Raw genomic sequence first — 25,530 nt, forward strand, 5'->3', positions numbered from 1 at the left:
GGTGACGCGCAGGAGCGGCGGGATGTGGCGCCGCCAGCGCTCCGGGCGACCGGTGAGCGCGCGGGGCGCGGGGCGGGGAGGTGTGTCACAGCGTCGCGTTGCCATGGAGACCGCGGCCCTGCCTGCCGCCCTGCGCGACCGGCGCCGGGAGCGGGGGGCTGCCGCATCCTGCCCGGTGCGGCGGAGGAGCGGGCAGCGAGCCGCTCCGAGCCCGGGTGACACCCCACACCACACACCCCAGCCCGACCGGTGCCGGTTCCCGGCGCTCCTCGGGGGGGAGGGGGGCTCAAGGAACGGCGCGAGACCCTCGGAAGCGAAGGAGTCGGCGGTGTTTCCGTTACTCCGCGCGGCGCGGCCGCCCGGGGCGGGCAGAAGGACGGGTAACAGCTGCGGGTGGCGCACGGGGCAGCGGTCGGTGTTTCCACCAGTGTTCCCGCTCGGCGTTGTCGGTGCCGGCGTCGGGATCCCGAGGACTGTTCTCCCCCGTCCCCCGGGAGCCGCGCGGGCTTTCGCTTGGGGAGAGAGAAGGTCGGGGAATTCGGTGTCAGGGCTTAGACTGCGGCTGTTGGACGTGGAGAACAGCAGAATGCTTCGGCGCTGGGGAGCGGTAACGGCAGTGAGGTTTGGGAAAGGGCCGTTACGCCGCCAATCTCCCAAGTTACTTCAGGTGAAGCTCTGGGGGACGCTTTCATAGCGCGCAGCCAGCAGCGCTGTGCTGAAGTCAGCGCTGGAGTTCCCCCCGCGCTTAGCCTGAAGCAAAAGCTCTCTTGCACCCAAAATCTGTTTCCCGACAGCGGTTGGCCCCATAGAAGGTGTTTAGTGGCAGCCCCGGAGGTATAGATACGGTCACAGGGTTGTGAAGGGACATTGACGCGCAGCAGGAGGGAAACGCAGCGCTCTCTTGGGAAGCTGCCTTGGCCCAATTAAATAGGAAAACTGAAAACCCACTTGGCCAGAAATGAGCATAAATAAGTGATGTGTACTTGGAACCACAGTACAGGGAAAAGATCAAAACTGCTGATAACACATGTTGGTGAGTTGGTTCTGGTTTTTTCTAAGTGGTTTTTTTTCATGTTAGTGAGTTGGTTTCTATTTTTCTGAAGTTCTAGATGTAGGATTTTCCCCAAAAGGTATGCATGCAAAGAATATTGTGTCATCACCTGTATGGAAATGCTGGAAAATTCTGTCAGTGAGCTCAGTTATTCTTCCTATTGTGATTCTTAATCTGTGAAATTTAAATAAGCTTAATTTTTTTGTCAAAAAAACCCAAGAAAGCTTTTTTTCCCCCCCTTCTTTTTAAAGTAGGTAAAAATAAGCCCAGAACACGTGTAATGACTTTTTGTTTGTGGGGAGAAAAATGAAAAATGTATTTGTCTAGTCCTGAGTGCAGCTCATCTGGGAAACAGATCTTGTTACCATAAGAGCTGCTCATCTGGAAAATAGATTTTCTTACTGGTGTAGTGCAGAAAATAGACTTTCCAATCTGAATGATTTCTGGTGTGCTTGAGCAATAGCAATATGAATTGAATTACATCATTCATCTATTTTGTTTTTCAAAAATATTTATGTGTTTTTATATATCATAAATATTTCTAATTATTTTCTAATGTTTTTATTTGTATGCAAATATTTCCCAGTAATGTTTTAGAAAACGGAAGGGAGGTTCTTGTGTATCTTCCCCTCAGATCAGACACATTCCTTTTTACAGGGAGACGCTCCTGTTGCTGTGGTTTAGGTTTTGCATGTTCTTTTGTTAGAAATATTCAAGAATGTGGGTGAGACTTTATTGTCTTGAAAATTACCAGTGTTTCTGTGTGTTCTGAGCTCCAAGTAAGGTTGTGTTTTGCTGCCTTAAGGTTTTTTATGATTGCTTTAGCATTGTTTTTGCTTTCATTGTTTAAGGAGGGTTTGGTTGCAGGTTTGGGGATCTTCTGTTTCTCTTTTTCCTTTTCTTCCTATTCATGCTTCCAGTCTTGGCAGTCTCTATGCAGCATCCCGGTATTTTTGGATCGCACAGTTTGTGTATCTCTCAAATCTTTATATTGGATATGCTTCAGCATTGTGGTTTGGTATCTAAAATCTGGCTTGTACCAGTGATATTTACATGTCCTGTTGGGACATAAGTGTTCTACCTTGTGTCACTGGACTCAGGCCAGTGCTGTTGAGGTCAATGTAGTGTTTGTGTAAATGTTTTACTAACCTGTTGAACTCAGTTTAACTTCCAACTTCTTGAAGTTCCTCCCATGTAATTATCTGAGCATGTTTCACTGCTTGTATTGGGCAATGATAAACTCAAATTTGAATAAAGCAACTCGACTGATATTTTATTTGCCTCCATGACTTATAATTTGCCTGACACAGTCCACTCCTACTACCTGAAAGTGAAGTTGAAGAAAAGAAGTGCAGGCACAGTGTCTCTTGTCACGGTGCTCTGAAGTGGTTTTCGTTAGGAATCTCTCGAGTGGAATAGCTTTTGCTTCCATCCTGCTTCAGGTGTGTGCCTAATGTATTCACGATGGATGTTGATTATAACTGCTTATTTATAAAGGCGGTAACTGGAGCCTACTGATGGTGATCTGTGTGTTTTACCTGCTGAACTGCTTGCTTGTATTAATGAACTTGTGCTCATATTACTGTTACCCTGTTTTCTCCTTTCTGTTTGTTGTTCATTTTATCCATCTGTTGTATTGTGATAACAGCTAGGATTTTAAGTTGTTTGAGAGGAACTCTCTTGGTAATGTTTTTCCTTCTTGGTAACTAGTCTCTTGTCTATCTCTAACCTAAATTTTTTCTTCCATTCTTTCTTCTGACCCTCTCTTTCCAAATTCATTTTCCATTGCCATTTCTGTTACGCTCTGCCAATTTCTCTCTCTTGTCTCTGATTTCTTACTCTCATCATCTATTTTTATGCTTCTTGTGGACACTGTTTTGCTAGTGTGCTCGATTAAATGGTCTTCACCACTCATAAAAGAGGCTCAATGTGCTTTTTTCATTCTTAATGAGGATGGAGAAGAATAAAATCCCAAGGTTGTTTAGGGCTGGGGTTTTTTTGTCCTTATGAGCATAGAGGTGGAAAGGAAAAAAGAAGTGAGAATGGAAAGTGTGAAATGGTGGTGGATGTCTGAAAAGGGATAGAGGAGAGAAGCTTAGTGAGGGAGTGCTTCCTGGAAGGCTAAGGCTCATCCACTACTAGATCTGGCAAGAAAAGTATGTGTTAATGATGGCAGTTGCTCGGGTATTTTCGGATCCTCAGAGATGCTGAGGCTTGCGTAAGTGTCACATGTGAGGTTTGTAATAGGACTCTGCAGTTTATTCTTAAGGCAGATGCTTGGGTTGTATTTGTGATGGTTCAGTAAGCAAAACCCTTACTGAGAATAACAAACACGGAACGTAGTACTCATTAATGTGGTTTATGTTCTGTTAAAATAGCACAGCTTCTTGGGTTTTCCGTAGACCTCCTTGCTGCGATGGAGCAAACACGGGTAATGCCAGCTGCGTCTTAGTACAAATCCATAGCTATGAAGCTGTCAAACGGCTTAGCCCTTTTCATTAACTCTGTTCAGGATAGGAAGTTGTTACAGGTTAGAATTAAGTTTTTACTCATTTCCACATAAAATGTGGATACTTTAGAAACTACCACAGTTGGCGTTGATCTGTCACAGAAGGGTGGCCAGGGGTATTTGCCTGTGTGTGGAATCATAAAGTCACTTCTTCCTCTTCTCAGAGTGTGCTTCGAAGGCAGAGTGGATCAAGAGCTTGTGCTTCTAGCCTGCAGCACTCTGCATTTAGTAGGAACAAGAGGGTACAAATAAAGGTCACAGAAGACAGGCAAGGTTACCCTTCTGCAGGGGGCCGTGTGTTTTGTGGTGTAGAGATAGCTGAACGCTTGAGCGAGTTAGTGAGACATTTGAGGAATGACCCAACGTGATGTTGTTTACTGAGTATGGATAAAAATTAATCACACTTTGCTGTAACTGGGGACAAAGGTGAAGGATGGAAACAATAAGTCATGCAAGTGCTAAATCTGGGATAAAAGGTAGTGGAGGATAACTGAATTCTTTGGGTGTGGGAGAAGGTGTGTGGAAACAGAGGCTATGTCTGATTCACATAGAAAGGAAAGGTTAGGAATTAGGAATGACTAAATGTAGGATAGAGATATCAAGCAAAGATTCTGAGAGAATGAACATAGTGGGCCTGAGCAGATCACTAAAATACAGTCAAATGTGAGGACTAGAAGTGGGTGAGGGTCTTGGGCAGAGAAGATAAACAGGCATATGAAGTAAAATGTTCAGTGCTGTGGGTGGATGAATGTGTTACCAAGTGTCTGGAGAGTGATAACGAGCTGTTTGCTCCTTCTATATGCTGAGCACTCTGTGTATATGTCAGCACAGGTGATACTGCATATGGTGGGACATCTGGCCACATGCTCTTTTCTGCTGTTAAAATGCAAATAATAAAGATAGATATATATTCTCTTCCCTTATACTTGGGCACCTGTTGAACCCTATCATTTCTGTGCCCATATCTTTTATTTATTAGCATTTCTTAGGAAAAATATATGCAAAGAGTTAAGTGTTAACAGAGAGGAGGTGTACTTGTGTCTTGATATCCAATACTGCGTCACAGAAATTTGGGCCCTTGGCCTATTGAAGCTGTTGTTAGAAGTTGTGTAAGCAACCTGAGTGCTCAGTGCAACTGGTCTGGGTGTGAGACTGTGGTGGGGTTTTGCTGGGTTTTTTCTAATTCTGGAAATGAAAACCGTGTCAGGAGAAAATGATGAAAAACTGAAATGAAGACAGAAAGGAAAAGTAGGAAAAACACCAAGAGGCAGAGCCCAAGTGCACCGTACAGTTCAGTCCCTCTTGTGCAGCACAGGCTTTTCTTGGGGATGAGGATGCTGCTGGAAGGATATGCCTTCACACCCTCTGTGCGCTAATCTCTCCCAGCAGCTGTTCTTAGCCCAAGATGAAATTCTCTTTGTTCGTGACTCTGAATAACACTTGTGTTCTGCCACAGCATCCCAAGTGTGTAAATGTTAGGGTAATGTGGTTTGCTCTGAGTTCCCCTTTGGTGATGCTTCTTTTCAGGTAACATTTGGGCTTTTTGGAGGTTGGTTGGAGGGACTCTAGATGCTGAGAATCTTTAAGCCAAATCAGAGAAAAATATTGTCTAAGTAAAGACAAAACCAGAAGTACTGGGAAACAAACTAACTCTTCTGCATTTGGAAACTGGAAAAACCTTTACTCTGATAGAACACTTGGATGTAGTTGTAGCACTAAGTGCAGTAAATCACGTCTTTTGGAGGAAGTGTTGAAGAGCATCTAAAGGACAGAAAATATGTGTACAGACTGTTGTGGGGTTTGGGGTTTTTTGGGGGGGATTTGGAGGGTTTTTTTGTAGTTTTTTGTGGGGGTGTTTTAGTTGTTTTTTTGTTTGTGAGGGGTTTGTTTGGGTTTGGGTTGTTTTGTTTTATTGGTTTGGGTTTTTTTTTCTGTGATTTTATTTTATTTTATTTTTATTTTTGTTTTTTTCCTGGAGACTTTTAAAGGGGAGGCTTCTTGGTAATCTCCATTCCTGATTTTCTTCTTCTCTACAGGACCCACTGCAGCTCTGTGATTGCTGATCCATGCTTGACTGCCTCAAGGGGTCCTGGCAAGATGGCTTCTTCCAGATTTCCCATCCTTCTAGCACTGGCATTTTCCTCTCTTCCCTTCGTTCTTTCCCATTTGAACAGAGAGATGTGGTTTCAGGATTTCCTTCCATCCAACATGTGCCCTATAAATGCCAAAGACAACACTTTTTATGGCATAATGTTTGATGCAGGAAGCACTGGAACCCGGATTCACATTTACACCTTTGTGCAGAAGAGCCCAGGTAAGACCCTGGGTGAGTCTATCCACCTGGAGTATGTTGAGTTAGGGTCCAACTTCCAAAAAGAGGTTATTTTTTCCCAGTGCAGCATTTGGGAACAATTGACGATTTCTACAGTTTGTCCTTGAAATGGTACTCTGGCAGATGATTATTGTCCGTTTGTGATGGTGGTTTGCTGTGAAAATATGTTTTTTGTAGATCTATTGAAATGCAAAGTTTAATTCTGAGTATACTGGAGAGTTCTGAATTTACAAAGATTTTCATCTATGTAGCTCTTTAGAGGAATGTTTCACTGAGTTGGAAAGAGACTTACACTGTTGCATGTTGCATTACCTTGAATTATATGAAGAGCACTGAAGGTTCGAGCCATTTCCAGGAGAACTGTGTGCAGATGCACCATGCTCCAGTTTATCTGCTTCTTACATGGTGCAGAGGTATCCAAGTTGGCTGCACATGCAACAGGATTAAAGAGGATGAATTAGCTCGGGTACAGTGAGTCAGCAAATTGGCAAAGGTTGAAGGCTGGTTGATGGACTCAGCTAATAAGCCCTTCAGGGCCAACATAGTGCCTGTGCGGCTTCATGTGATTTCAACTGTGGTTTGGAAGGACTGGTACAATGTCCAGGTCTGATGGACTCAGCCTGACTTGTAATGTGCAATACTCCGGGGTAGCTTCTAGACCAAAGCTGCTGTAGGAGCAACGGTCACACCTGAGCTCAGTCAGTTCTGTTCTGTGTTTGTGAATTGAATGAATCACCTAATGATTATCAGGAGTTGATTGTGTCTGTCTTAATATGAATTAATATTGCACAATTAGCATGGGGACAGAAAGGGAAAGAAATTTTATTAAGATAAGGCAACAGTCATGATACATTGCTGTAACTCATTGTCGTTCACAAGTGCAAAATGAACATACTTCTAACAATGTGTTCTTAATAAATTGTGAACTTGGAGGATAAAAGGGCAACATTGTATTAAATATGTTTTTGAAGTTAGGGAGCAGTGCTTGTTTTAGGAGGCAAATAGAACTTTTGCCAGGGGAAGTCAAGGATAGTCACTTTGCAGGGATTGCAGACAACCTGTTTGAAACTAAAGAAAAAGGTTGAAGTTGTTGACTGTTTCATGTAATGTTTCATTTGTGCAGAAAACCTTCCAGAGTTGGAAGGGGAAATCTTTGAGTCTGTGAAACCTGGTCTCTCTGCATATGCTGATCAGCCTGAAAAGGTAAGGCTCTCCTTCATTTCCTGTGAGTTGGTCTTGCTTCTGCTATTACCAGTTGGATGCTACCAAGCACTTCCAAGTATTACTAATTACAATTGCAGAGAGTCAAGAAAAAATATGAATGTTCTCCTGCTGGCTCTCTAAACCTGTTGTTCTACTTTTGTGAGTTAATTTCTACCCAGTGAAATGGGAGCTGTTGTTTCAGGTATTTCATCAATGGAACAACGATTTAATTAATTGCTTAAATACTATATATAACTACACTGTATGCCTTTGAGAATTTCAGAGACAAAGTGATTTGAGGGTTCTAGCAGCATCCATGTTCAATGTTTATTTCCCCTGAAGCTACCCCAGATATTAGTAAATATATATTTCTGTCTCATTTACTAATAGTTTTCTTTGGGTTGAAATCTTCAGTGCTGGTCACAGTTCAAAATGGGCATACTTTGTTTTGATATGTTTAGTTTCGAAGGAAGGGGTTAAGACTGTGGGAGGTTCTTTTTTATTCATGTTACACTGAGGGTTCATTTCTCTGACTGCTAAAAATATTAAATTTTTGTGTGTATAGTCAGATCTAGAGAAGTTATTTTTTGTCAATAAGTTATGGAGAGGGGAAGAATAAACATGCACTGAGCAGGTTAAGTCAGGCCTTAATATTTCTGCAGGTATATTCTCTGCTTCTCTCATCAGAGTTCCAATAATTTGTTTTGATTCTTTGCTGTTGTCTTTGGAACCATGGCTTAGAAGCCAGTGCTCAGTGTAGGACTCATTTCAGTCATGATCAGTTCAAATATCTGATTACAGTTTTAGCTGAATAATAATTTATGTACAGGCAGTTACTCTTCTACTGCCTCAGGACTTTTGTTGTTTTGTTTATATATGGATCTTTTCAAAGCACATTTGGGCAGTTCCATCTTCCACAATCAGATGTATTAACTAACATACAAATTTATAATTTTAATAAGAAATTGAAGTTAGGTGCCACCCTCTTTATTTTCAACTGAGAGTGGTTGTGAATTCATGCACAATACACTCGTTCCATGCCTCTCTATTGGATCACAAGTCAGAAAAGAGCAACAAGTGGAGAGACCTAAAATAGTCCTGTTGTTGTGATACAGAAGGCCAGTCCTGAAGTAAGCTGCCATTTTCCACATCCCCTGTGCTGACAGTAAGCTCTTTCACAAGCTAAAGGAGGTGCCAGAGAAATGGCAGATTAGATACTCTATCTCATGTGCTTTAGCAGTCTTGGAGTTCGGGGCTAGCATAAGGGGAGTTTCAGGTTTCTCATTTTGCTCAGTTGCATTCAGTGCTACAGGAATTTGAGTATGTAACTTTATGGAAGAGTGAATGGCTTTTGGATTCTTTTTTTTTAAACTTCAGTGATATCTCCCATGATTTCACTAAATCATCTTGTTTGTTGGGTAGGAGAGGAGAAGAATTCACCCCAAAAGAAATTTGTTGACATTTCACAGGAGAATGTTTATTGCTAATGCCAAATTGTAATTGTTAGAGCAGTGTAAATAATTGAGGGCCCAGCAGTGATGCCTGTACCTTATGTGGTAACCATTCTAGAGCTGGCATTTTAATTACAATGCTTGCTATGGACACACTTGGAATTCTTATATTGCATTTACTGAAGTCTACAGACATTCCCCCTGACCCTGGTAATTTCAGTCTGTAATTGCACCACTTAGTTTCATCATACTGCAAGATGTTCAGGTTTGTCAGGTAATCAGTTCCCTCACCTCCCTCCATCCTTTCCAAAAAATACCTTCCACAAACAATGACATTTTTCTCACCTAAGATGTATCTCTGAATACACTTTTGCTTCCAATGCAGATATTCTCTTTATGGTTCTAATAAGTTGTCTAGCAGTTTTTATACTTGAGTGTGGGTGAGGTATCTTCAGCTATTGAATACCAATTTCGCTAGTGTTGAGGGGGAATTAGGAGGCCTATTTTCTGATAGCCTGTAGGAGGAAACTGTAAGAAAAACATCTTTGTTTTTTTAGGGTGCTGAAACTGTCAAAAGATTGCTGGACATGGCCATAGATGCTGTGCCACCTCATCTCTGGAAGAAGACCCCAGTAGTGTTAAAAGCCACAGCTGGTCTGCGTTTGCTGTCAGAGGAGAAAGCTCAGTCTTTGCTTTTGGAGGTAATACTAAGACCTTTTGAATGCACTAGTATTGCTCTCCCTGTTTCATCTTTTATGACTCAGTTCTCCATTCTATTTAGCATAAGAGAATTTCAGCTGTGAAAAGTGATGGTAATTCCATGATAGCATGAAACTCACAGGCTTTACAGACTTCCTTGTATGGTCCTGAAATCCTCTGCGTTGATGTGGATAGAAGACATGGGCCGAGGCACCTACAATACTTGTTTTGTTTTTTCCTGGCCCTTGAAAAGCTACTGTCTATTCCACACACCTTGTCTTATTTTCTACTGCTGTGAAAAAGAAAACTTCCTCTGTCACCCTCAAAGCAGAACAAGACTCTTAAGACCAAGGAATCTAATTATTATATCTTTCTTTAGGTGAGAGAAGTCTTTGAGGAATCACCATTTCTTGTTCCAGAGGACTGTGTTAGCATCATGGATGGGTCTTATGAAGGTACATTTTAGAAGGAGGAAAAAGTGAAAGCAAAGAGAAACGGAGGGGGAGGGGAGAGAAATGGGGGTGGATCTTATGAATGTGAGAGGGACAGAAAAATGGTCACTAAACTGAGGGAAAAAAATAGAAGGTTTCTAGCCCTGTTTGAAACAATGCAATCCTGCTTTTCCTAGGAGGTGTTGATTACTTGGTCATCTTTTAAGCTACAAATGCAGATACACAGGAAGATTTATAAGATAGCTAGATAAAGGTTCATCTGAAACCTTCTGAGGTTCCAGAACAGAACGTTATCTCAGAAAGAAGTGTGCAGGCTAACTAGCTGAAGCCTACTCTTGGGAACTGATGGAAGAAGGATGGTGTCCAGCTCTGAAAGGCTACGTAACAATATGTAGCAAGCTAGGAAGCTTATGGAAAGTGCCTCCTAAATTCTGCAATATCAACATTAAAAATAATCTATTATGATCAGCTCATCAATTTTTGGGTTAAAGTTGGAAACATTTGGGCTATAAAGGAGAATAAAGGATAATTGGCAAGTATTACAAAAATAGATAATAAAATAATACATTTTTAAAATACACTGATGGGAAAATTGCAGCTAGTAAATTAGGAGAGGAAATAACATAAAATACAAGAAAATATGAAATATGTTGTAGGTTCAGAGTGAGTGATGATTTTGCGGTGTGGAACAGAGCACTGTAACATTTTGGCTACATATCCAGATGTATTACCTTGGGGAATAGGCAGGTAATAATTCCTCTGTATGGATGCTTGGAAAGAGCCATCTGTGACATTACGTTCAGTTTTGAACACTTCATTATGGCAGATATATTGCCAGTTTGGAAGGTGTTCAAGAAAGCAAAAAGAATTATCACAATGCTTAAAGAACTAATAAATGGTCAGAATTTGCCCTTTAATATTCCTTCATATGGGCCAAGAGAAAAGGAGTAGTAACATAAAGTCTGCAAGTATTTGGTGAAGTGCAGTGCAAAGCATAGTTTTTCATGAGGAATAACAGGTATATTTGATAGCAGGGAGAAGTGTTGTATTGACAGGGACCAGGACCAATGGGCATAACAGAGCACAGTGTAGGCTGCCAAGGTTTATTTAAAAATCCCAGCTCTTGACTGTCACATGTTACCTATGTTTGGGTGACAATCATGCCAGTGTCAAGCGAGCTGCTGGAGTTAGAGGAGTTGTTTGTGTTTTACTGGTTGCTATTCTGTCTGTAGTGTATTTACAGAAACCACAAGATTAAAACACAGAGCGGTGTGTATGCAGTTTTAGGATTAGGAATTGAAATGCTGGGGGGTGAGGAAGTGCCCAAGAAAACTTGGACATTCTGTCAGCTCACTCTTTGTATATTGTTTGGATAATAGACATGATTTGTGCATACTGCAGTTACATGAATATTACAAACTTTTTACCTATCCCATCTTAGGAGATTGTAATGAATCAATAATGCATTGTATCACTTAATTATAAATTTGAATTAATCTCTGAAGTATGGAGTGGTTACATTAAGTTAGTAATAATTTCCAGATACATACATAACGTGGAGGGGTGGTAATGGTGGGCAGGAGATTGTGGGAGTATTCAGTGGTGACTTCTTTTCTTTTTTCTTCACTCTTTGCAGGAGTTTTAGCCTGGATCACTGTGAACTTTTTGACAGGTAGTTAATTCTGTATAACTTCTCTCTGAATATGAACTTGATTCTTTTCTGTGGAGGTGATCACCCTTAAGTTGCTCTGCCTTGGTTGCTGTGTCCTGCTTTTCCTTCCCACTGTGGCACCAGTGCTAAAGCAGTGAATTGTCCTGGGCAGACTGTATTCCAGAGGGTGAGCCACACCTGTATGAAGAAGGAAGCATCTTAATCCAGAAGGTGCCAGGATTTGCTCAGGACTGGGAGGCACTGGCAGGCTGGTTTCTCTAATGTATGTAGGAGGGTGGTACTGCTAATCTGTTGGAAAGTGGGAAACAAGGTTTTACAGTGTTCTTCATCTCAGCCTGAACTATGCAGCTAAAATGGTGCAACTGGGAATGCACTGGTGCCCTAATGGCTCTAGGAAGTTCTGGGAATGCAGTCTAGTGAAAAGAAAATCAGTACTTTGGTAGATACATGAGCAAGCAAAAAAAGCTGCTCTGGGTGAAAAAAAATTGCAATAGTAATAGCTGGTTCTGCGCTTACTATCCTTCCTCTGCTGCTCTTAACCAGCTATGTGGTGGTTACAGAATTTGTGTACTCTCCCTGACAGACTTCTGCAGGAGGTGCTTTGTCTCTTTTCAGCTTTTGCTGGATACCTAGGGATTTATCTGCTTTTGTCTCTTTGGAGGTGAAACTGGAATCAAGGAAGAAAGTCCTATGAATCATGTTGTAATACCTTCTGCTTGCCTACCTTTTCCCTACTGTTTCTGTCTTTGAAGGCCAGCTCAGCCCTCCTGTATTGCTGTCATACTGTGATGACTTGGCAACTGCCTGAATATATGTGCGGTATCCACATTCTAGCATTTGTGCACTTGGGACTGCTCTGAGCCTGATGTTGTTTGCAGGGCAGCTGTCAGGCCAGAACCAGCATACTGTTGGGACTCTGGACTTGGGAGGAGCCTCAACCCAGATCACATTCCTGCCGCGGTTTGAGGTGAGCAGTGGTTCAGAGTGCGTGGGTTGGGACTGCAGGAAGTGGAGAGCCCTAAGCACTGCTGTGCTCTCTGATGCCACTTTGTCAGCAGTGGCACAAGCAGAACATCTGTGTTGTACAGAACATCTGTATTTCTGTTCCCTTTGACATCAGCAGTTGGCTGACAGGCGCTTGCAAACAAAGGAGCCTAGATTACAAGGAAATGAAAAGAAAGAAGGCAAATGGGTAAACCCAAAGAGAAACAGCCATTGTTTTCTAGACCCAGGCTGGGAAAGCAGATTTTACTTTGTATTCAGTAAATGTAGGACATTTCCAGGGAGTATTCTTACATATTAGAAGAAATTTAGGGTCTGCTCTGAGTTATCTTTTTATTTTTAATTTTTTTCATTCCAGTCTAATAACATCCTCACTAGATTTTGGAGGGGGAGTAGCAGTGTGGAGGGGGAGTGTTTCATGGGGCAAACATCTTATAATAGCACAGTCAGTCCTGTTTTCTTAACAGTTTCTTCTCATTTCCTTTGAGAATTCCTCTGTGTCTCTCAATCCACCTCTGCTGTATTTGTCAGAAATTCTATGGCTCTTTAGAAACAGATTGAACTGGGGCCCACATCTAAAGTTTGCATGGGAAAATTACATTATGGGAAGGGCATTATAGCATTCTGTATTGTGCTGGTATTGTGAAGTTGGTTTTTGTCGCTCTTTCTGGAGGAGTCCTTTGTTTAACATTTTTTGTTTACAAAAACTGAGGTTCTTGAAGGGTGTTTGGCGACCACAAAACACATGGTTTTCATATCAGGATATTTTAATTCTGCAGTAGTGGGTCATGGTGAATCATGACGTGCAACCTTATCCTGCTCAGCAAAGCCTCAAGTAGTCCAGGCTTGCCCTCTGTTTCGTGTTGATAACACCTGCTGAAGTGGGCACTGGACCAACAGGAAAGGGTGTTGTATGTCAGGGTGTGGAGGACAGATAGAGCTGTGAAGTAGGCTGAGCTGCAGCTCTGGATTCAAACAACTCCTTAGAGCCTTGCAGGAAAAGGCCTTGAGGGTTTGCTACTGACAAAGACCAATGGTGTGAATTCGTAGGGCAGTATAAAGTCAAGGTTCATGTTGCCTGCTTGTACGCTGTGTCTGCCTCTCGCCTGTATTGTCAAGTTCATGCAAAAAAGCTCATACATCGCTTAGTATGTCTCTGAAGAGGTTTTCCCATCTGACTGAATTAACAAGGATTTCCCCCTTCGATTTTCAGAGGATTTTTTTCCCCTTCTTGCAGTCTGAGGCAGTCACATGTTTGCTCTTGTATTAATTTTGAACAAAATACTGTAGTAGTAAGAGATTCATTAATGAAATACAGGTTACAAGCAAATGGAGGGCATATGACGGTAACTGCATGGAACTGTTTTTAAGCATTTACCATGCTTTTCATGGTATTATAGCCACAGATATAAGCAACTGAAAACCAATCATTATCATTATGAAATTGTCAGTCTGGTGCCTGCCTCATTTAGGAAGAGGGTGTGGATTTCTACATTTTTGTGAAAGTAAGGCAGGAAAAAAGCTGGTTGTTTTCTCCAAATATTTTTTTTATTATTATTTTATTTTTCTTCAGGATCTCTCCTTTTTAAAAATCTTTGTGATGTGAGGTTTTGGAACAGAACTCAAAATATGGCAGAGTCTGGGTGTGTTGGGCCAAGGATGTGACTGCCATTCCAATGAAAATCTATCTGAGGCACAAAACAAGTTTCTGTTTGTGTTTATTCGGGAGAAACTCAAGCTGAGCAGGCTTCTGTGTAGGACACTGCAATTACTGGATGTGCTTACTTGAATGGTGACTACAGGGACCCTGCAGCTTCAGTACTCTCTGAGATTCTGCCGCTTGGCCCAGAGTAACAGGGTCTCTGATATGAATGCACAGGACCAAGAAGCAATGGGAGAATAAGGTCACTAGCAGAGGAAAGACAGAAACTGGGATTGAGATCTCTGGGATTAGAAACAAAGGAACAAAGTAAATGACCTCTGAAGTGGTTCAGATTTGCAAGAATGTGAAAGTTAGTCTGGCAAGAAGGTAGGGACTGAGTACCAGTGGGATGGAGGTGCACACTGAGGGAAGACTGTAAAAGAAGGAAAACAGGAGGTGGTGAGACAAGGGGTTAATTTAGAGGAAAGCACTTAAACCAGGAAGTAAAGCAGCCCTAAGAGTGGGAGTGAGTGGTCACAGTGTTTTCTTGAGTACCAGCAAGACATTTAACATGGTGAAAATGTGGCCTATACTTTATTTTGCATTTTTGGTTCTTCTGAGTTCCTGAATTGAGGTGCCTCCTCTGACTTACAAAAGTCATAGCACTTCTGGTGCAGCTGATTTTGATGTGGACTCTGTGTATGTAGCTTAGCATTTAAGTACTCTGAAAAATTCAGGTATCCTGAATTAGGAAGTATTTTCATCCTGATCAGTTGCGCTTCCCTATTATACATAAAAGTAACACGAAGATGCTTATAAATAAACTCAGTGTTAAAAGCTGCAAATACTACAGCAGTGTGCACCACTGGAAAACTGTTCTTCATTTTCAAATCAGATCAGATGAGTGTGCAGTAAACCCTATGGGTATATCTGTGATACAACATCAAAGTTGATTATTCTTTATTGCATAATAGAAACTAAAAGATTTCTTCTCTCACTTAACTTTTAGGAAACTTTGAAGGAAACCCCTGGGGATTTTCTTACCTCATTTGAAATGTTTAATAGCACCTACAAGCTCTATACCCACAGGTGAGGAGCAAAAAGGCTGCTGTCTCCGCTGGGGAAATCAGTCTTTCTGCAGGCCCTGAGCTAACCACAAATGGCCATGTCATCTCGTTACCAGCTGTTGGAAACAGGACTTTTTTACTAGTTTTCTTACTGCTTGAAATGTTAGCAGAAGTGGAACATGACATTAGTTGACTGGAAACATTCCAGGATCATGGTTAATACCACTGCAAGGGAATATTAGTCTGTCAAATGAAGAGGAAGCATTATGGGTCACTGTATTTAAGGAGAAGAATACTTCTTACAAAAGCAAATTCTTATTACAAGCAAAAAGGTGGATATCATGTCAGAACTAAACTTGGTCAGAGATTTGGAAGGAGGACATTCCTGAGGTTCCTTCCTTCCTAGTTCTTGGTTCAGAATGGCACATCTCATCGGCAACTGGACGAAAAGTAAAACCTAGACTGATGCAAACCAAAGAGACGACCACAGGCAGCTGTTACAGACCACAGAGCACAACAGATTCTTGAACCAATTGGAGTGGATACTTGACCTGGAATAATACAATTGTGCTTACTACATTAAGCTGACAAGTTTGTGAGATGTCTGCAGTGAAATCCAGAGAGTTTATCTGCATGACTTGCAGTCCAATGAGAACTCGACCATGTATAATAGAGAGTTGATCTCAGCCCGTTACTAGTGGGGTAAAGATTATCATCCCAGTCAGTTATGGAATATGCTTACTTGACAGTCACGCTGGTTTAATAGTCCTCCTCTCCTCCTGCTTACATTTACTGATGTAACTGATTGCTGTATTCACCAATACAGTCCATTAGATCATTTAAAATAATTGGGATTGAAAATCATCTGCTAAAAAATGAGGGAGCTTGAGGTTAGTTTAACTCTGATTATTCTGTAAATGTTTGTATTGACATGACCAAAGGGATGAGTAGCCAAATACAGAGGTGGGAATGAGAGGCCACAGGTTTTTAATCTGTGTTGCTGAAGCCAGCAATGTGTAATGACATTCTCATAAATGCTGTTCACATCCTAGCTTGTAATGAATGCACCGGTAATTTGTGGAGTCAAACAGAGGTGAATTTCACACAAAGGAACAGCTTCCATTTAGTAGGAGGTTCTATAGTTCTCCTGTTAGTTCTGCCTTAAGAGCACATAGTGTGTCTTCTGTGTGTGACATAAGAATCACCATCCTATTCCCCATGCACTCCTCACATACCCTTCTTCTCCCTCATTCTCAAGATTGTGCATTTTTGCTTTTCATTAATGTCTTGTAGAAATGTCACATCAACTGTAACCACTTTCTGCAGTTTTAGATTTACCCATTTTACAGCTTTTTGTGATTCTTGGGTTTGTGTCATTCTTTTGTTACTTGGAATTTTAATAGCGAAGGGAACTCTCTGTTTTAGGGAGGGGAGACTTGTGGGAAACAGCGGAAAGAAATGTGTTTTGGGTGTTCTAGAATTTAGGAAAAGGCTATGGGTGATGTCAGCATGCCAGATGTACAAGAATTAGAACTGTAATGTCTGTCTTTGTTGTTTGCAGCTATTTGGGCTTTGGACTAAAAGCTGCCAGACTAGCAACTCTTGGAGCTTTGAATGTGGAAGGTATGTTCATATGATAAAATATCCAAGATTTTTGAAGAGATGGTTAGACTTAGTCTTGTCTCAGCAGCCCATTTCTTGTGCCTTTCCTTCTATATGTTGTGCTTTTCTATGTTTTCACTGGTATAGATCTGTCCAGAAACAGGCTACTGCTTGATAAGGAGTTGTCTTGAGAGACAGCTGCTTTTCCCTGTTTCCAGGTTCAGCCAGCAGTGAGACCAAGTACAGTTCCAGAAATGCACACGTGGGGGCATATAAACACCATATAGACACTGCCAGCCACAAATGCACAGCTTTACAAGCATCCACAGAAAAACAGCATGAACAGATCCTTTTCCTAAGGACTGCTGCTTAGGCCAAACCCACTTTGTAGGTTTCTCTGGTATCGATCTGGTCCACTATGTTCCCCCAGACCTCCTGCTGTATTCACTGATTAGTCTAGCTTGAAGTCCACAGGCATATTACACTCACTAACCTGAGCGCATACTTGCATTCCCGAGTCTTTCCAGTCTTTGCCCCAGCTTTTAAGTCCTTCCAGTCTTCATGCCCAGAGCTTGGGCCTTTTGTCCAATCTCTGCCTAGGACCTCAGGTCTCTCCACCTTCTGGATCCTTACGTGCCAGCTAGATGGACTTGTGTTAGTTACTGGAATGTACTCAAATCAAAAATAGTTGGGAATAGGGTTTAAGAAAAAGACAGGACAGGCCGCAGTGATTGGTCACAAAACTCAGCCAGAAAAGCATACTGACCAAGCTGCCTTATTATATGTGATTGCCTATCATCCTCTCTATTTTCCCACACTTGCACTTCCCTGATCCCTTGATTCCCCCTTTTTTTAACCTTCCCCTAAACATCCCATAGCAAATTTTGCAGTAAATCCTACAATCCCCTCAACCATTCTGTAAGAAGTTTGCTGCTTCTGTGAGACCTGTGCTGGCCATAATAATCATGTTTTCCTCTTACCAGTTAACAGTATTTCTGGATGAACCTTCAAGAGTACATTCAGTGGATCCTATAGTGGCCACTGATCAGTGTCTTAAAAGTTTTTGTCTCCATTGCTCAGTTGCTTTGTCTCTGTTACCTGCTCTTCGTTAGGGTGTGTGTGTCTGTGTGTTTATCCCCTCTCGTTTCTTGTCTTCTGTGATGAACCACCATTATCCAGATATCCTTGTACCATTTATCTCATTGACAAATGACAAGCCCAGCTGCTTTGCAGCTTGCAGGACAAAATGGACACAACTTCTGCAGACTGAGACTGGTCCTTAATTCATAGTCAGTTTGTGCAGCATCTGTCAATTCAGATTTCCATACTTTTATTTGAAGACCTTAATGAAGATCTTTCAGCCTTTTCTTTCTAGTTCTGCATACTGATCGGTAACTGTGTTTAATTTTATCCTCTCTGAGTCTCCTCTCTGGTTTCGTTCCAGCTGTGGATGGACAAATGTTCCGCAGTTCTTGTTTGCCAAAGCAGCTGGAGGCAGAGTGGCACTTTGGAGGAGTGAAATACCGGTATGGTGGCAACAAAGAAGGTAAATTAAGGACACTTTTTGCTTCTTGTAAGATAAGTCTTGTCTCCAGAATCCGAGTTTTTCCTTGGCAAATACCCTGTCAGTTACCTTGGGTTATGAAGGATACCTGTCCAGTCATAGATGTGGACTTTTGACAGAGCCAAAGAAAACTCTGAAGCTGTAATAATCTCTTATTATAAATGCTACCTTTATAAGAAATGTTAAGAGTTACTTGTGCAAGTGAGAGAGGTTTTTCTAAGTCTTTGAGCTAAGTGTACCCTGGCTGTGGTAGGGTGCAAAAACTGGTAGGCCAAAGTGTATCATAGAATCATAGAATAGTTTGGATTGGAAGGGACCTCTAAAGGTCATCAGGTTGCCCAGAGAGGTGGTAGATGCACCATCCCTGGGGACATTCAAGGCCAGGCTGGATGTGGTTGTGGGCAACCTGATCTAGTTGAAGATGTCTCTGCTCATTGCAGGGGGCTTGGAGCTAGATGATCTTTAAGGTCCCTTCCAACCCAAACCATTCTATCATTCTATGACCACAGAAAAATGGGAGTTTTGCCTGATGCGGCGGAAGCTTTTTATGCACCTACACTAGTTTGTGCATATTGCTATGATCTGCTATAACTAGTTCCTCTTGATAATGGTGATTTAGGGTCCTTGCCTACATGCAGGTGCTACACTGGATTACAGAGAGATATCTAAGCTCTTCTTACTTCTGCTGATGCTTTAATCTCTGCTTCTTCCCTTTTTCATCCTATTGCCACTGATTTTCCCATCTGCTGGATATGCCTCTTTGGCTCACCCCATCTGTGTTTTCCTGACAGGAGAAACAGGATTCAAGCCTTGCTACTTGGAAGTACTCAAGGTTGTCAAAGGGAAACTGCACCAGCCAGAAGAGATTCGTGGACGTTCCTTCTATGCTTTCTCCTATTACTATGATCGAGCAGTTGACACCAACTTAATTGGTAAATTGGTTTGGGATAAACTACTATTTGTGAGCATGTCAGTCAGAATCTAGACAGAGGAACCCTGGAGGCTGGAGCCCTGGGGAGCAGGGAAAAGGAATGGTGTTGAGAAAGGAAACACACAAAATGCCTTCAGGGCATGAATATGTATCCATGAGTGCAGTTTGATGTTCAGAGTTCAGCAGATGAGAGTTGTGCTCTTAGCTCCAGTTGTACTTGCAGCTCTACCTTCTGTTACTAACAGATCTCACTCCTAGCCCAGCACCACTGAGTTCCACTCTAGGGTCAACTTAGATACACAACGCAAATGCTTTCAGGTCTATGATGATGTTTTCTCATCTCTTCCTTTTCAGATTATGAACAGGGAGGTGTTTTGGAAGTGAGAGATTTTGAAAGAAAAGCTGAAGAAGGTAAGTGTCACAAGACTGGGGAAACTGGTGTGGCTGAGAAATAACAAAAATATGAATGTATAGGCAGAACATGTGTGAGTTAGTTTGACTGAAAAAAAGAAGAATGTCTATTTAACTTTTATTCCACTTACACCTTCCATGTTATGTTACTTGTATCACTTCCCTTTTATTAGCCAACACCTGCACCTGTTGCAGAAAAAAGTACTGATAGAGCAGTGAGGGGAAACAAAGTATTGGCAGCTTTTCGTTCTGTTCAGGAGAGGAGGGAGATCATAAATGCCAGTACAAAAGAAAGTTAATTTGCTGTATCAAGACCTCCTAACAAACTACAACAATGTGAGTTTAGGAGAGTGCCGACTTCTGTGTCTGTCACCTTAAACCCTTTTTAATCTCCAACAAAATGGAGGGAGAGAGTAGAGGTTGAGTCTGACAGTCTCTTCTGCATTCCTTTCCCTCCTCCCTGAGTTTTTTCCTGAATACTTATTCTGGTTTTGTACCTCCTCCTGTGAAAAAAGAGCTGCCACCTTGCCATGCAACTGATGGCTAGGAGCAAAACATTACCTCTGAGTTGAGATCATCATCATGATGATTAGTATGCTGTATTTTTCACCAGAAGGTGCTTAATTATGTAGTTCAGGACTGATTTTTCTCTAAAATAGATATTTTTTCAGTTAATCTCCCTGGAAACTCAAGATGCTTTTGAATAGGGGGATTAGGCTTTAAAGCTTGAGCATGTGTTGGTTGTTTTTTTTCTCCCTGTATACTGAGAGAGCTTATTTCCAGAGATGCAGGTTTTATCTCACACCATCAAACCATTTATTTAGCTTTAGAACATCAGATCAGTTGTGTGATCCTAAATTAACATTCTTCTTTCTCATCTCAATAGTAGGAGGATGCTGCTTATCAATTGCTAAAAAGAAGGGAACTCTGCTCTTGATGCTTGTAGAACAGGGCAGTAACAGTAGGTCTAGAAGGCAACTCCTAGTGTAAATCCATTTCCCAGTCACAGTCGCCCTTACTAGGGAATCTTGATTTAGCTATAGCAAGGCAGTGGTTGGCTGGGCAACAGCCTCTTCCATGTCCTTGGGCATGTATGGTTGGAAAAAAATAAAAGAAGCTGCCATCCTAGGAGATAGAGTCTGTTACTGGAGCCATCCTTGGAAACTAGGCAAGGCAAACACACGATCCTGTGTTCTTGAAAGAGTAAGTAATCTACCAGCTCCCTGCCAGTTATCAATTAAGCAGAGATTCAGACTCCAAAAGAGCTATGTGGATGATGTTGCTGTAATAGAAGATGTACTTCCAACAGAGTTAAGAGAAACTGGAAGTACTGTCTGCTTTATTCCCCAACATTACAGAACAGCTGTGTAGCATGTACCATGTGTCCTGTGTACCTGTTACTAGAAGTGGGTGGCTTGTTTGAGCTGGTTTTGGCTTGAGGTCAGTTCAAGTGTACAATATGGATAAAAGCTCTTACTTTGCTGAGATCTGAGGTCCCCCTTTTTTTCCTTTTTCCCTTCTCCAGTCTGTGATAACATGGAGAGGTACAACTCAGCCAGTCCTTTCCTCTGCATGGATCTCGCGTACATCACTGCTTTGCTAAAGGAAGGATTTGGATTTAGGGACAACACACTCTTACAGGTGAGAAAACTGTTAAATCCCAAAGCCAGCTTCCTAGTCTCTGTATCAATCAACATGCGTTAGCTGATTTTTCTGGCTAATTATCTAACGAGTCTTTCCAGGGTTGTTATATGTAGTTGCTGTCATCTGTGCAACATACAAATCTAGAGAACTGTCAGGAACAACTTCTTTTTCTTCCTTTATAGTTAACAAAGAAAGTGAACAACATAGAGACAAGCTGGACTTTGGGTGCTACCTTTCACCTACTGCAGTCTCTGGGAATCACTTACTGAGCTGTGACATTCCTGTGGACTACAGCATTTCTGAAAGGCTGAGAAAGCAATTGAAACCTCCAGGTACATTGTTCGGCTGGAGCTGGTCACAGAGCAGAACATGGACCAAAGCTATAGAACAGATCTTCAGCCTAGACTGACATCGTGCATAATGAGAGTTGCTACAGTATGATTTATAATTGTGATTGCCGTAAGTGATCCACAGTCTACCTTCTGAAAGCCAAGAGGCCTAAACTCCAGCAGAGTATTGCAAGGGGCTCAAAGCCAGCTTTCACCAGCACCTTTGTATAGCCTCCCATTGCTAGAAGCACAGAGTACCTGGCATGTGGTGGCAGACCACAGACACGTGGCTTCCCATTCCCCTTTTATTTTAAACATACATGACTTAAGTTTGCTTGTGAGATTTTAAATACAGAAATTACAGGTGGCATCAGCAGTCATTCAGAGAACAGTGAGTAACTCTGGGTGCTGCCAGCCTCCCTGTTCCAAGTATCCGGCTGTTAGCTTAGATAATAGGTTGCAAGAAGACTCCAGTCTTTCAAGGAGTCTGCTGTAAGTGCACTTTGGGCATCATTTTGGGAAAGGTGTGGGCTAAAGCATAGGTTGTAACTTACTATGCATTTCTTTGGACAGCGGTCATTTCCTGAGCCGAATGTGTGCCTGAGTGAGTCCCTTTTTGCTGCCTTTTCCAAGCCTGTGCAGCTGTACTGTACATCTGGCTACCAGACCTGATAATTCATTTAGTGTGTAGTCATAACACAGAGTTGTGCTGGCACAACCGGGCAGCAGTGCCAGCTATTTAAATTCCACTGCCAAAAGAAATATTTGTCACATTACACCCACAAGGAAATGAAGGGTGCAGTCAGATGAAAGGGCTGATCTGATAGCTCACTTTGCAGTGAGAGGCAGTTCTACTTCTCTGCTCTCAGCAAGGTACTCCCACCACAGCTTTCCTTCTTCTGATGCTGGTGCTCCTCAGGTTCCTTGAGGATTGGATTCCCAACACCAAACATGAGTTAAATCACATCATTAAAGGGTCACGTCTAGGGCTGGCACACTGGAAAGAGGCATTGCAAAGCCTGGAGAGACCTGCTGGGCCAGCGAGCTGTTAGAACACCACAGCTCACTTTGTAGGAGTGAGCTCTACGGTGTGGTTTCCCATCTCAAAGTTTGGGCTGATCACTTCCTGTGCTGTCCTTAGAAACCTGCTCTGAATGCAGAGGTGTGGGGAAACAAGTTGTTTATGCAGTTGTCTGAGAGACCAATATAGGAAGAGAGCGGAATTAGCATCAGAAACAGAGGGAGAACAAGAGCAGAATTAGCTTCACTTTCTTATCCCTTGTCCATTTTAAATTGGTTTAAACTTCATTTCTATTGAATTTAATATAGCATTGTTGGACCCATCAAATTGTGTATGCAGCACTGCATTGCTCTGGAGTTATTTTTTATATATACAGCAGGTCTTTAGGAACAGTGCATCCAATGAAGGGGTTGCAGCTGTTGAGGAAGCCCAAGACTTCTGTCAGGACAGCATGCAGCTATTTGAGTAACAATTTGAAGTGAACCTTGCCATCTCCTTCACACCAAACACATAGAAGCAATGAAAGATTAAGTGTCTCATCCTATAGGCTAGAAAGCTGGGCTGTAGGATCCTGGGTTTCTTGCTTCATTGGCTGTAGAGAACATCAAGATTGCTCAGATACCTTGAGGCTCCAAGTGCAGACCTTGCATTGTCCTAAGTAGAAATGGCTGTAGACAACTTTTTCCACCTCATGAAATAGCTGGCAGCTGGCTCATCAAAAATTAGTATCCTTTACTCACCATGGAATGTGTAAGGTAAAGATTCATTTCCCCCAGTCATAAGAATAGAGAGGTATTACTCATGTGGGAAGCTTTTATCCACTGATCTCTTGTGATGAACACTTCCCAGTCAGGTATTTGCAGCTACCTGTTCACTGCAACACACCTTTCCCACTTCTGTAAAACCAAAGACTGCCCTCAAGATACCTTCTCTGCAAACTGGATTTGAAAATAATTGGTAATTCTCAGCAAGGGAAGGAAGTAGTGCACTCGTGCCCTTAGTGATCTTGCCAAGCAGTTTGGAGACTTAGGAATTTGCCTTACTGTGAACACCATGCCACTTCCTCTAATTAGCAGCACAAGTTTGACTGTAGCTGATCAAGCTTCCTCTTTCTATCTCAGGTTTGATGGCACTAGGGTGCAAGGCCTGCTTTTGATTGAACAGGGTCAGTCAGCAGCAAGAGTCCAAGAGCTGGGGATGGAGCTACCTGTATTTGTCGCACCCCTGACACTTTGCTGTAAATTCAGGCTGTTTCTTTGAAATACAAAATGCTCATCCTACCTGTACTCCTCCTTATCAGAATCTGTTTTGAGGTCCACACTGGGAAATTCCTCAGTGTCACACCAAGCTTCAGTTCCTTCCTCACTAGGAGCTTCTGTTTGAAGAAGGTAGTTGTGACCTCTTCTCAACCACAAACATTTCTTAAGCCCCTTCCTAGTGCTTGGTAAAACTTAGTATATGATCTGGTCTGCACACGGTGACTGCAGATGCATTCATTTTGTCTTCAGTGAACAATTGTATTCACTTTTGTATTTTCAGAGAACACAAAACAGGATGCAGTGGTTGCCAGCCAGGCTGCGTTACTCCTGAGAACTAGCTAATTTAATAATCCAAGAGTCTTCTCTCAGTCTGAGCCAGTGCTATGACACACTCTTACTACATCTTGGGGCTACAAGCTGTAAGCAGTGAGGCTGTATTGGAAACAGGAAGGGAAAGGGACAAGCAGCAGCAGCATTTCTGCCAACTGAACAGACACTAGCCCTGAGGAGTACTTACGGGTTTGGTTTTGTCTGAAGGGAGGGTGGTCTAGAACAGAACAGATACCATGCAGAAGTTTCTTTTCTGTGTTCTTTGCCTCAGACTCTGGTACTACAAATGCTAGGTGGGAGCATCAGCTTCCTAGTACCAAAGTTGCATTAAATCTGAATGCTCAGGGCCTGCCTTTGTCAGTGGCATTATTAACAGAAACAAACCTGCTGCTTTCTATCAGGGGCCTGATCCTGCAGTCATGAGAGAAACACGAGCTCTGCTCAAAGGTTTCTTTTGCCAGAAATCGCAGCATTGAGCCCCTGCTGTTTACATCTGAACTACTCAAGGTGGGTGGGGGAACTAGAGAAGCCAGTCAAGTCCTCACACTTACCCTAGTGCAATGAGATTATTTATTAGCTTAACTAAAGACTTAAGCAGCCTTTTAAGAGAAGAGTTATACTTGCAGCCCTGTTTTTTCTCTCCTCCTTCATAATGCCTTTTAGCCAGTCACTAACAGGAACTGCCTAATATGAGTGACTGAAGAAGCACAAGTAATGGCTTTCAGTTCAAAACTTAAGTTTCAGTCTTTCCAATGTTAATTCCTGATACTGGTCAACCATATGTGTAAATCTTGCCCATGGGCAGTGCTCACTTAATTTTATGAGTGTCAAATGCCTAATGCAGGAGGCTGGTGTTTGGAACCTAAGACAGAATATTCTGAATGTCTATTTTAGTAATTAAAGTGTTTTTAACAATATTCAAGATGTTGTGGTGCAGTTTTCTTGCCTACATATTCTTGTTGGTTTGCATCTCTTTTCCATGCGGCCCTTAAAACTGTTCCACAAGACACACCATTACTAAGTAAAGCACCAAGATAAGAGCAGAGCAAAGGGTGAGAGAGACAGATTAAAGCTTTAAAAATATATCTGCCACCGTGAGTTGTCTCCCTCTGCTGGAAACTACCCCTCCTTTCCGAGTCCAGGCAGAACTAAGAACTCGGGAGTGATGTTGCAGCTCTAGAACTCAAGTCAGAGCAAACTGAAAGTCATTAAGCAGTAAAAATTGTAGCTGGCAAAAGTCAGCACTGTATTTGCAACTGTTTCCACCTCAGTCTTCAAGTTTCCACCTCAGTCTTCAACCCAAGAGGCCCAAATTGAAAGTACATTGTACAGATTGTTCTGTGGCTGAAGACATGGTAG

At 42.2% G+C, this 25,530-nt stretch overlaps 1 protein-coding gene across 6 annotated transcripts; it reads left to right on the top strand.

Moving 5' to 3' along the window:
- The first annotated feature begins 15 nt into the window (after nt 1–15).
- ENTPD5 (ectonucleoside triphosphate diphosphohydrolase 5 (inactive)) lies at nt 16–25,088 on the top strand. Of its 6 annotated transcripts, none has more exons than XM_030481343.1 (14): nt 16–52; nt 5,597–5,874; nt 7,016–7,095; nt 9,104–9,247; nt 9,625–9,700; nt 11,334–11,369; nt 12,248–12,336; nt 15,023–15,102; nt 16,642–16,703; nt 18,127–18,228; nt 19,038–19,178; nt 19,532–19,588; nt 21,114–21,229; nt 21,415–24,882. In XM_030481343.1, the coding sequence occupies exons 2-14, from the start codon at nt 5,658–5,660 to the stop codon at nt 21,499–21,501; spliced, it is 1,287 nt and encodes a 428-aa protein (XP_030337203.1). In that variant the 5' UTR covers nt 16–52; nt 5,597–5,657; the 3' UTR covers nt 21,502–24,882. The 6 variants fall into 6 exon arrangements, 5 of the variants coding, with proteins under 5 accessions (XP_030337203.1, XP_030337200.1, XP_030337202.1 ...); XM_030481340.1 differs by lacking the exon at nt 16–52 and adding an exon at nt 392–1,130 and having other exon boundaries at nt 21,415–25,088; XM_030481342.1 differs by lacking the exon at nt 16–52 and adding an exon at nt 392–1,033 and having other exon boundaries at nt 21,415–25,088.
- The last annotated feature ends 442 nt before the right edge of the window (nt 25,089–25,530 follow it).

This window comes from Strigops habroptila, chromosome 4 (genome assembly GCF_004027225.2).
Source record: "Strigops habroptila isolate Jane chromosome 4, bStrHab1.2.pri, whole genome shotgun sequence".
NCBI classification, from domain to species: Eukaryota; Metazoa; Chordata; class Aves; order Psittaciformes; family Psittacidae; genus Strigops; species Strigops habroptila.

Bases quoted from the DNA above. Each gene is read 5' to 3' on its own strand.
- ENTPD5 (XM_030481339.1), top strand. From the start codon at position 4,966: ATGAAATTCTCTTTGTTCGTGACTCTGAATAACACTTGTGTTCTGCCA. The intron at 7,096-9,103 runs GTAAGGCTCTCC...TTGTTTTTTTAG, and splicing joins ATGCTGATCAGCCTGAAAAG to GGTGCTGAAACTGTCAAAAG. The intron at 12,337-15,022 runs GTGAGCAGTGGT...CTTAACTTTTAG, and splicing joins CATTCCTGCCGCGGTTTGAG to GAAACTTTGAAGGAAACCCC.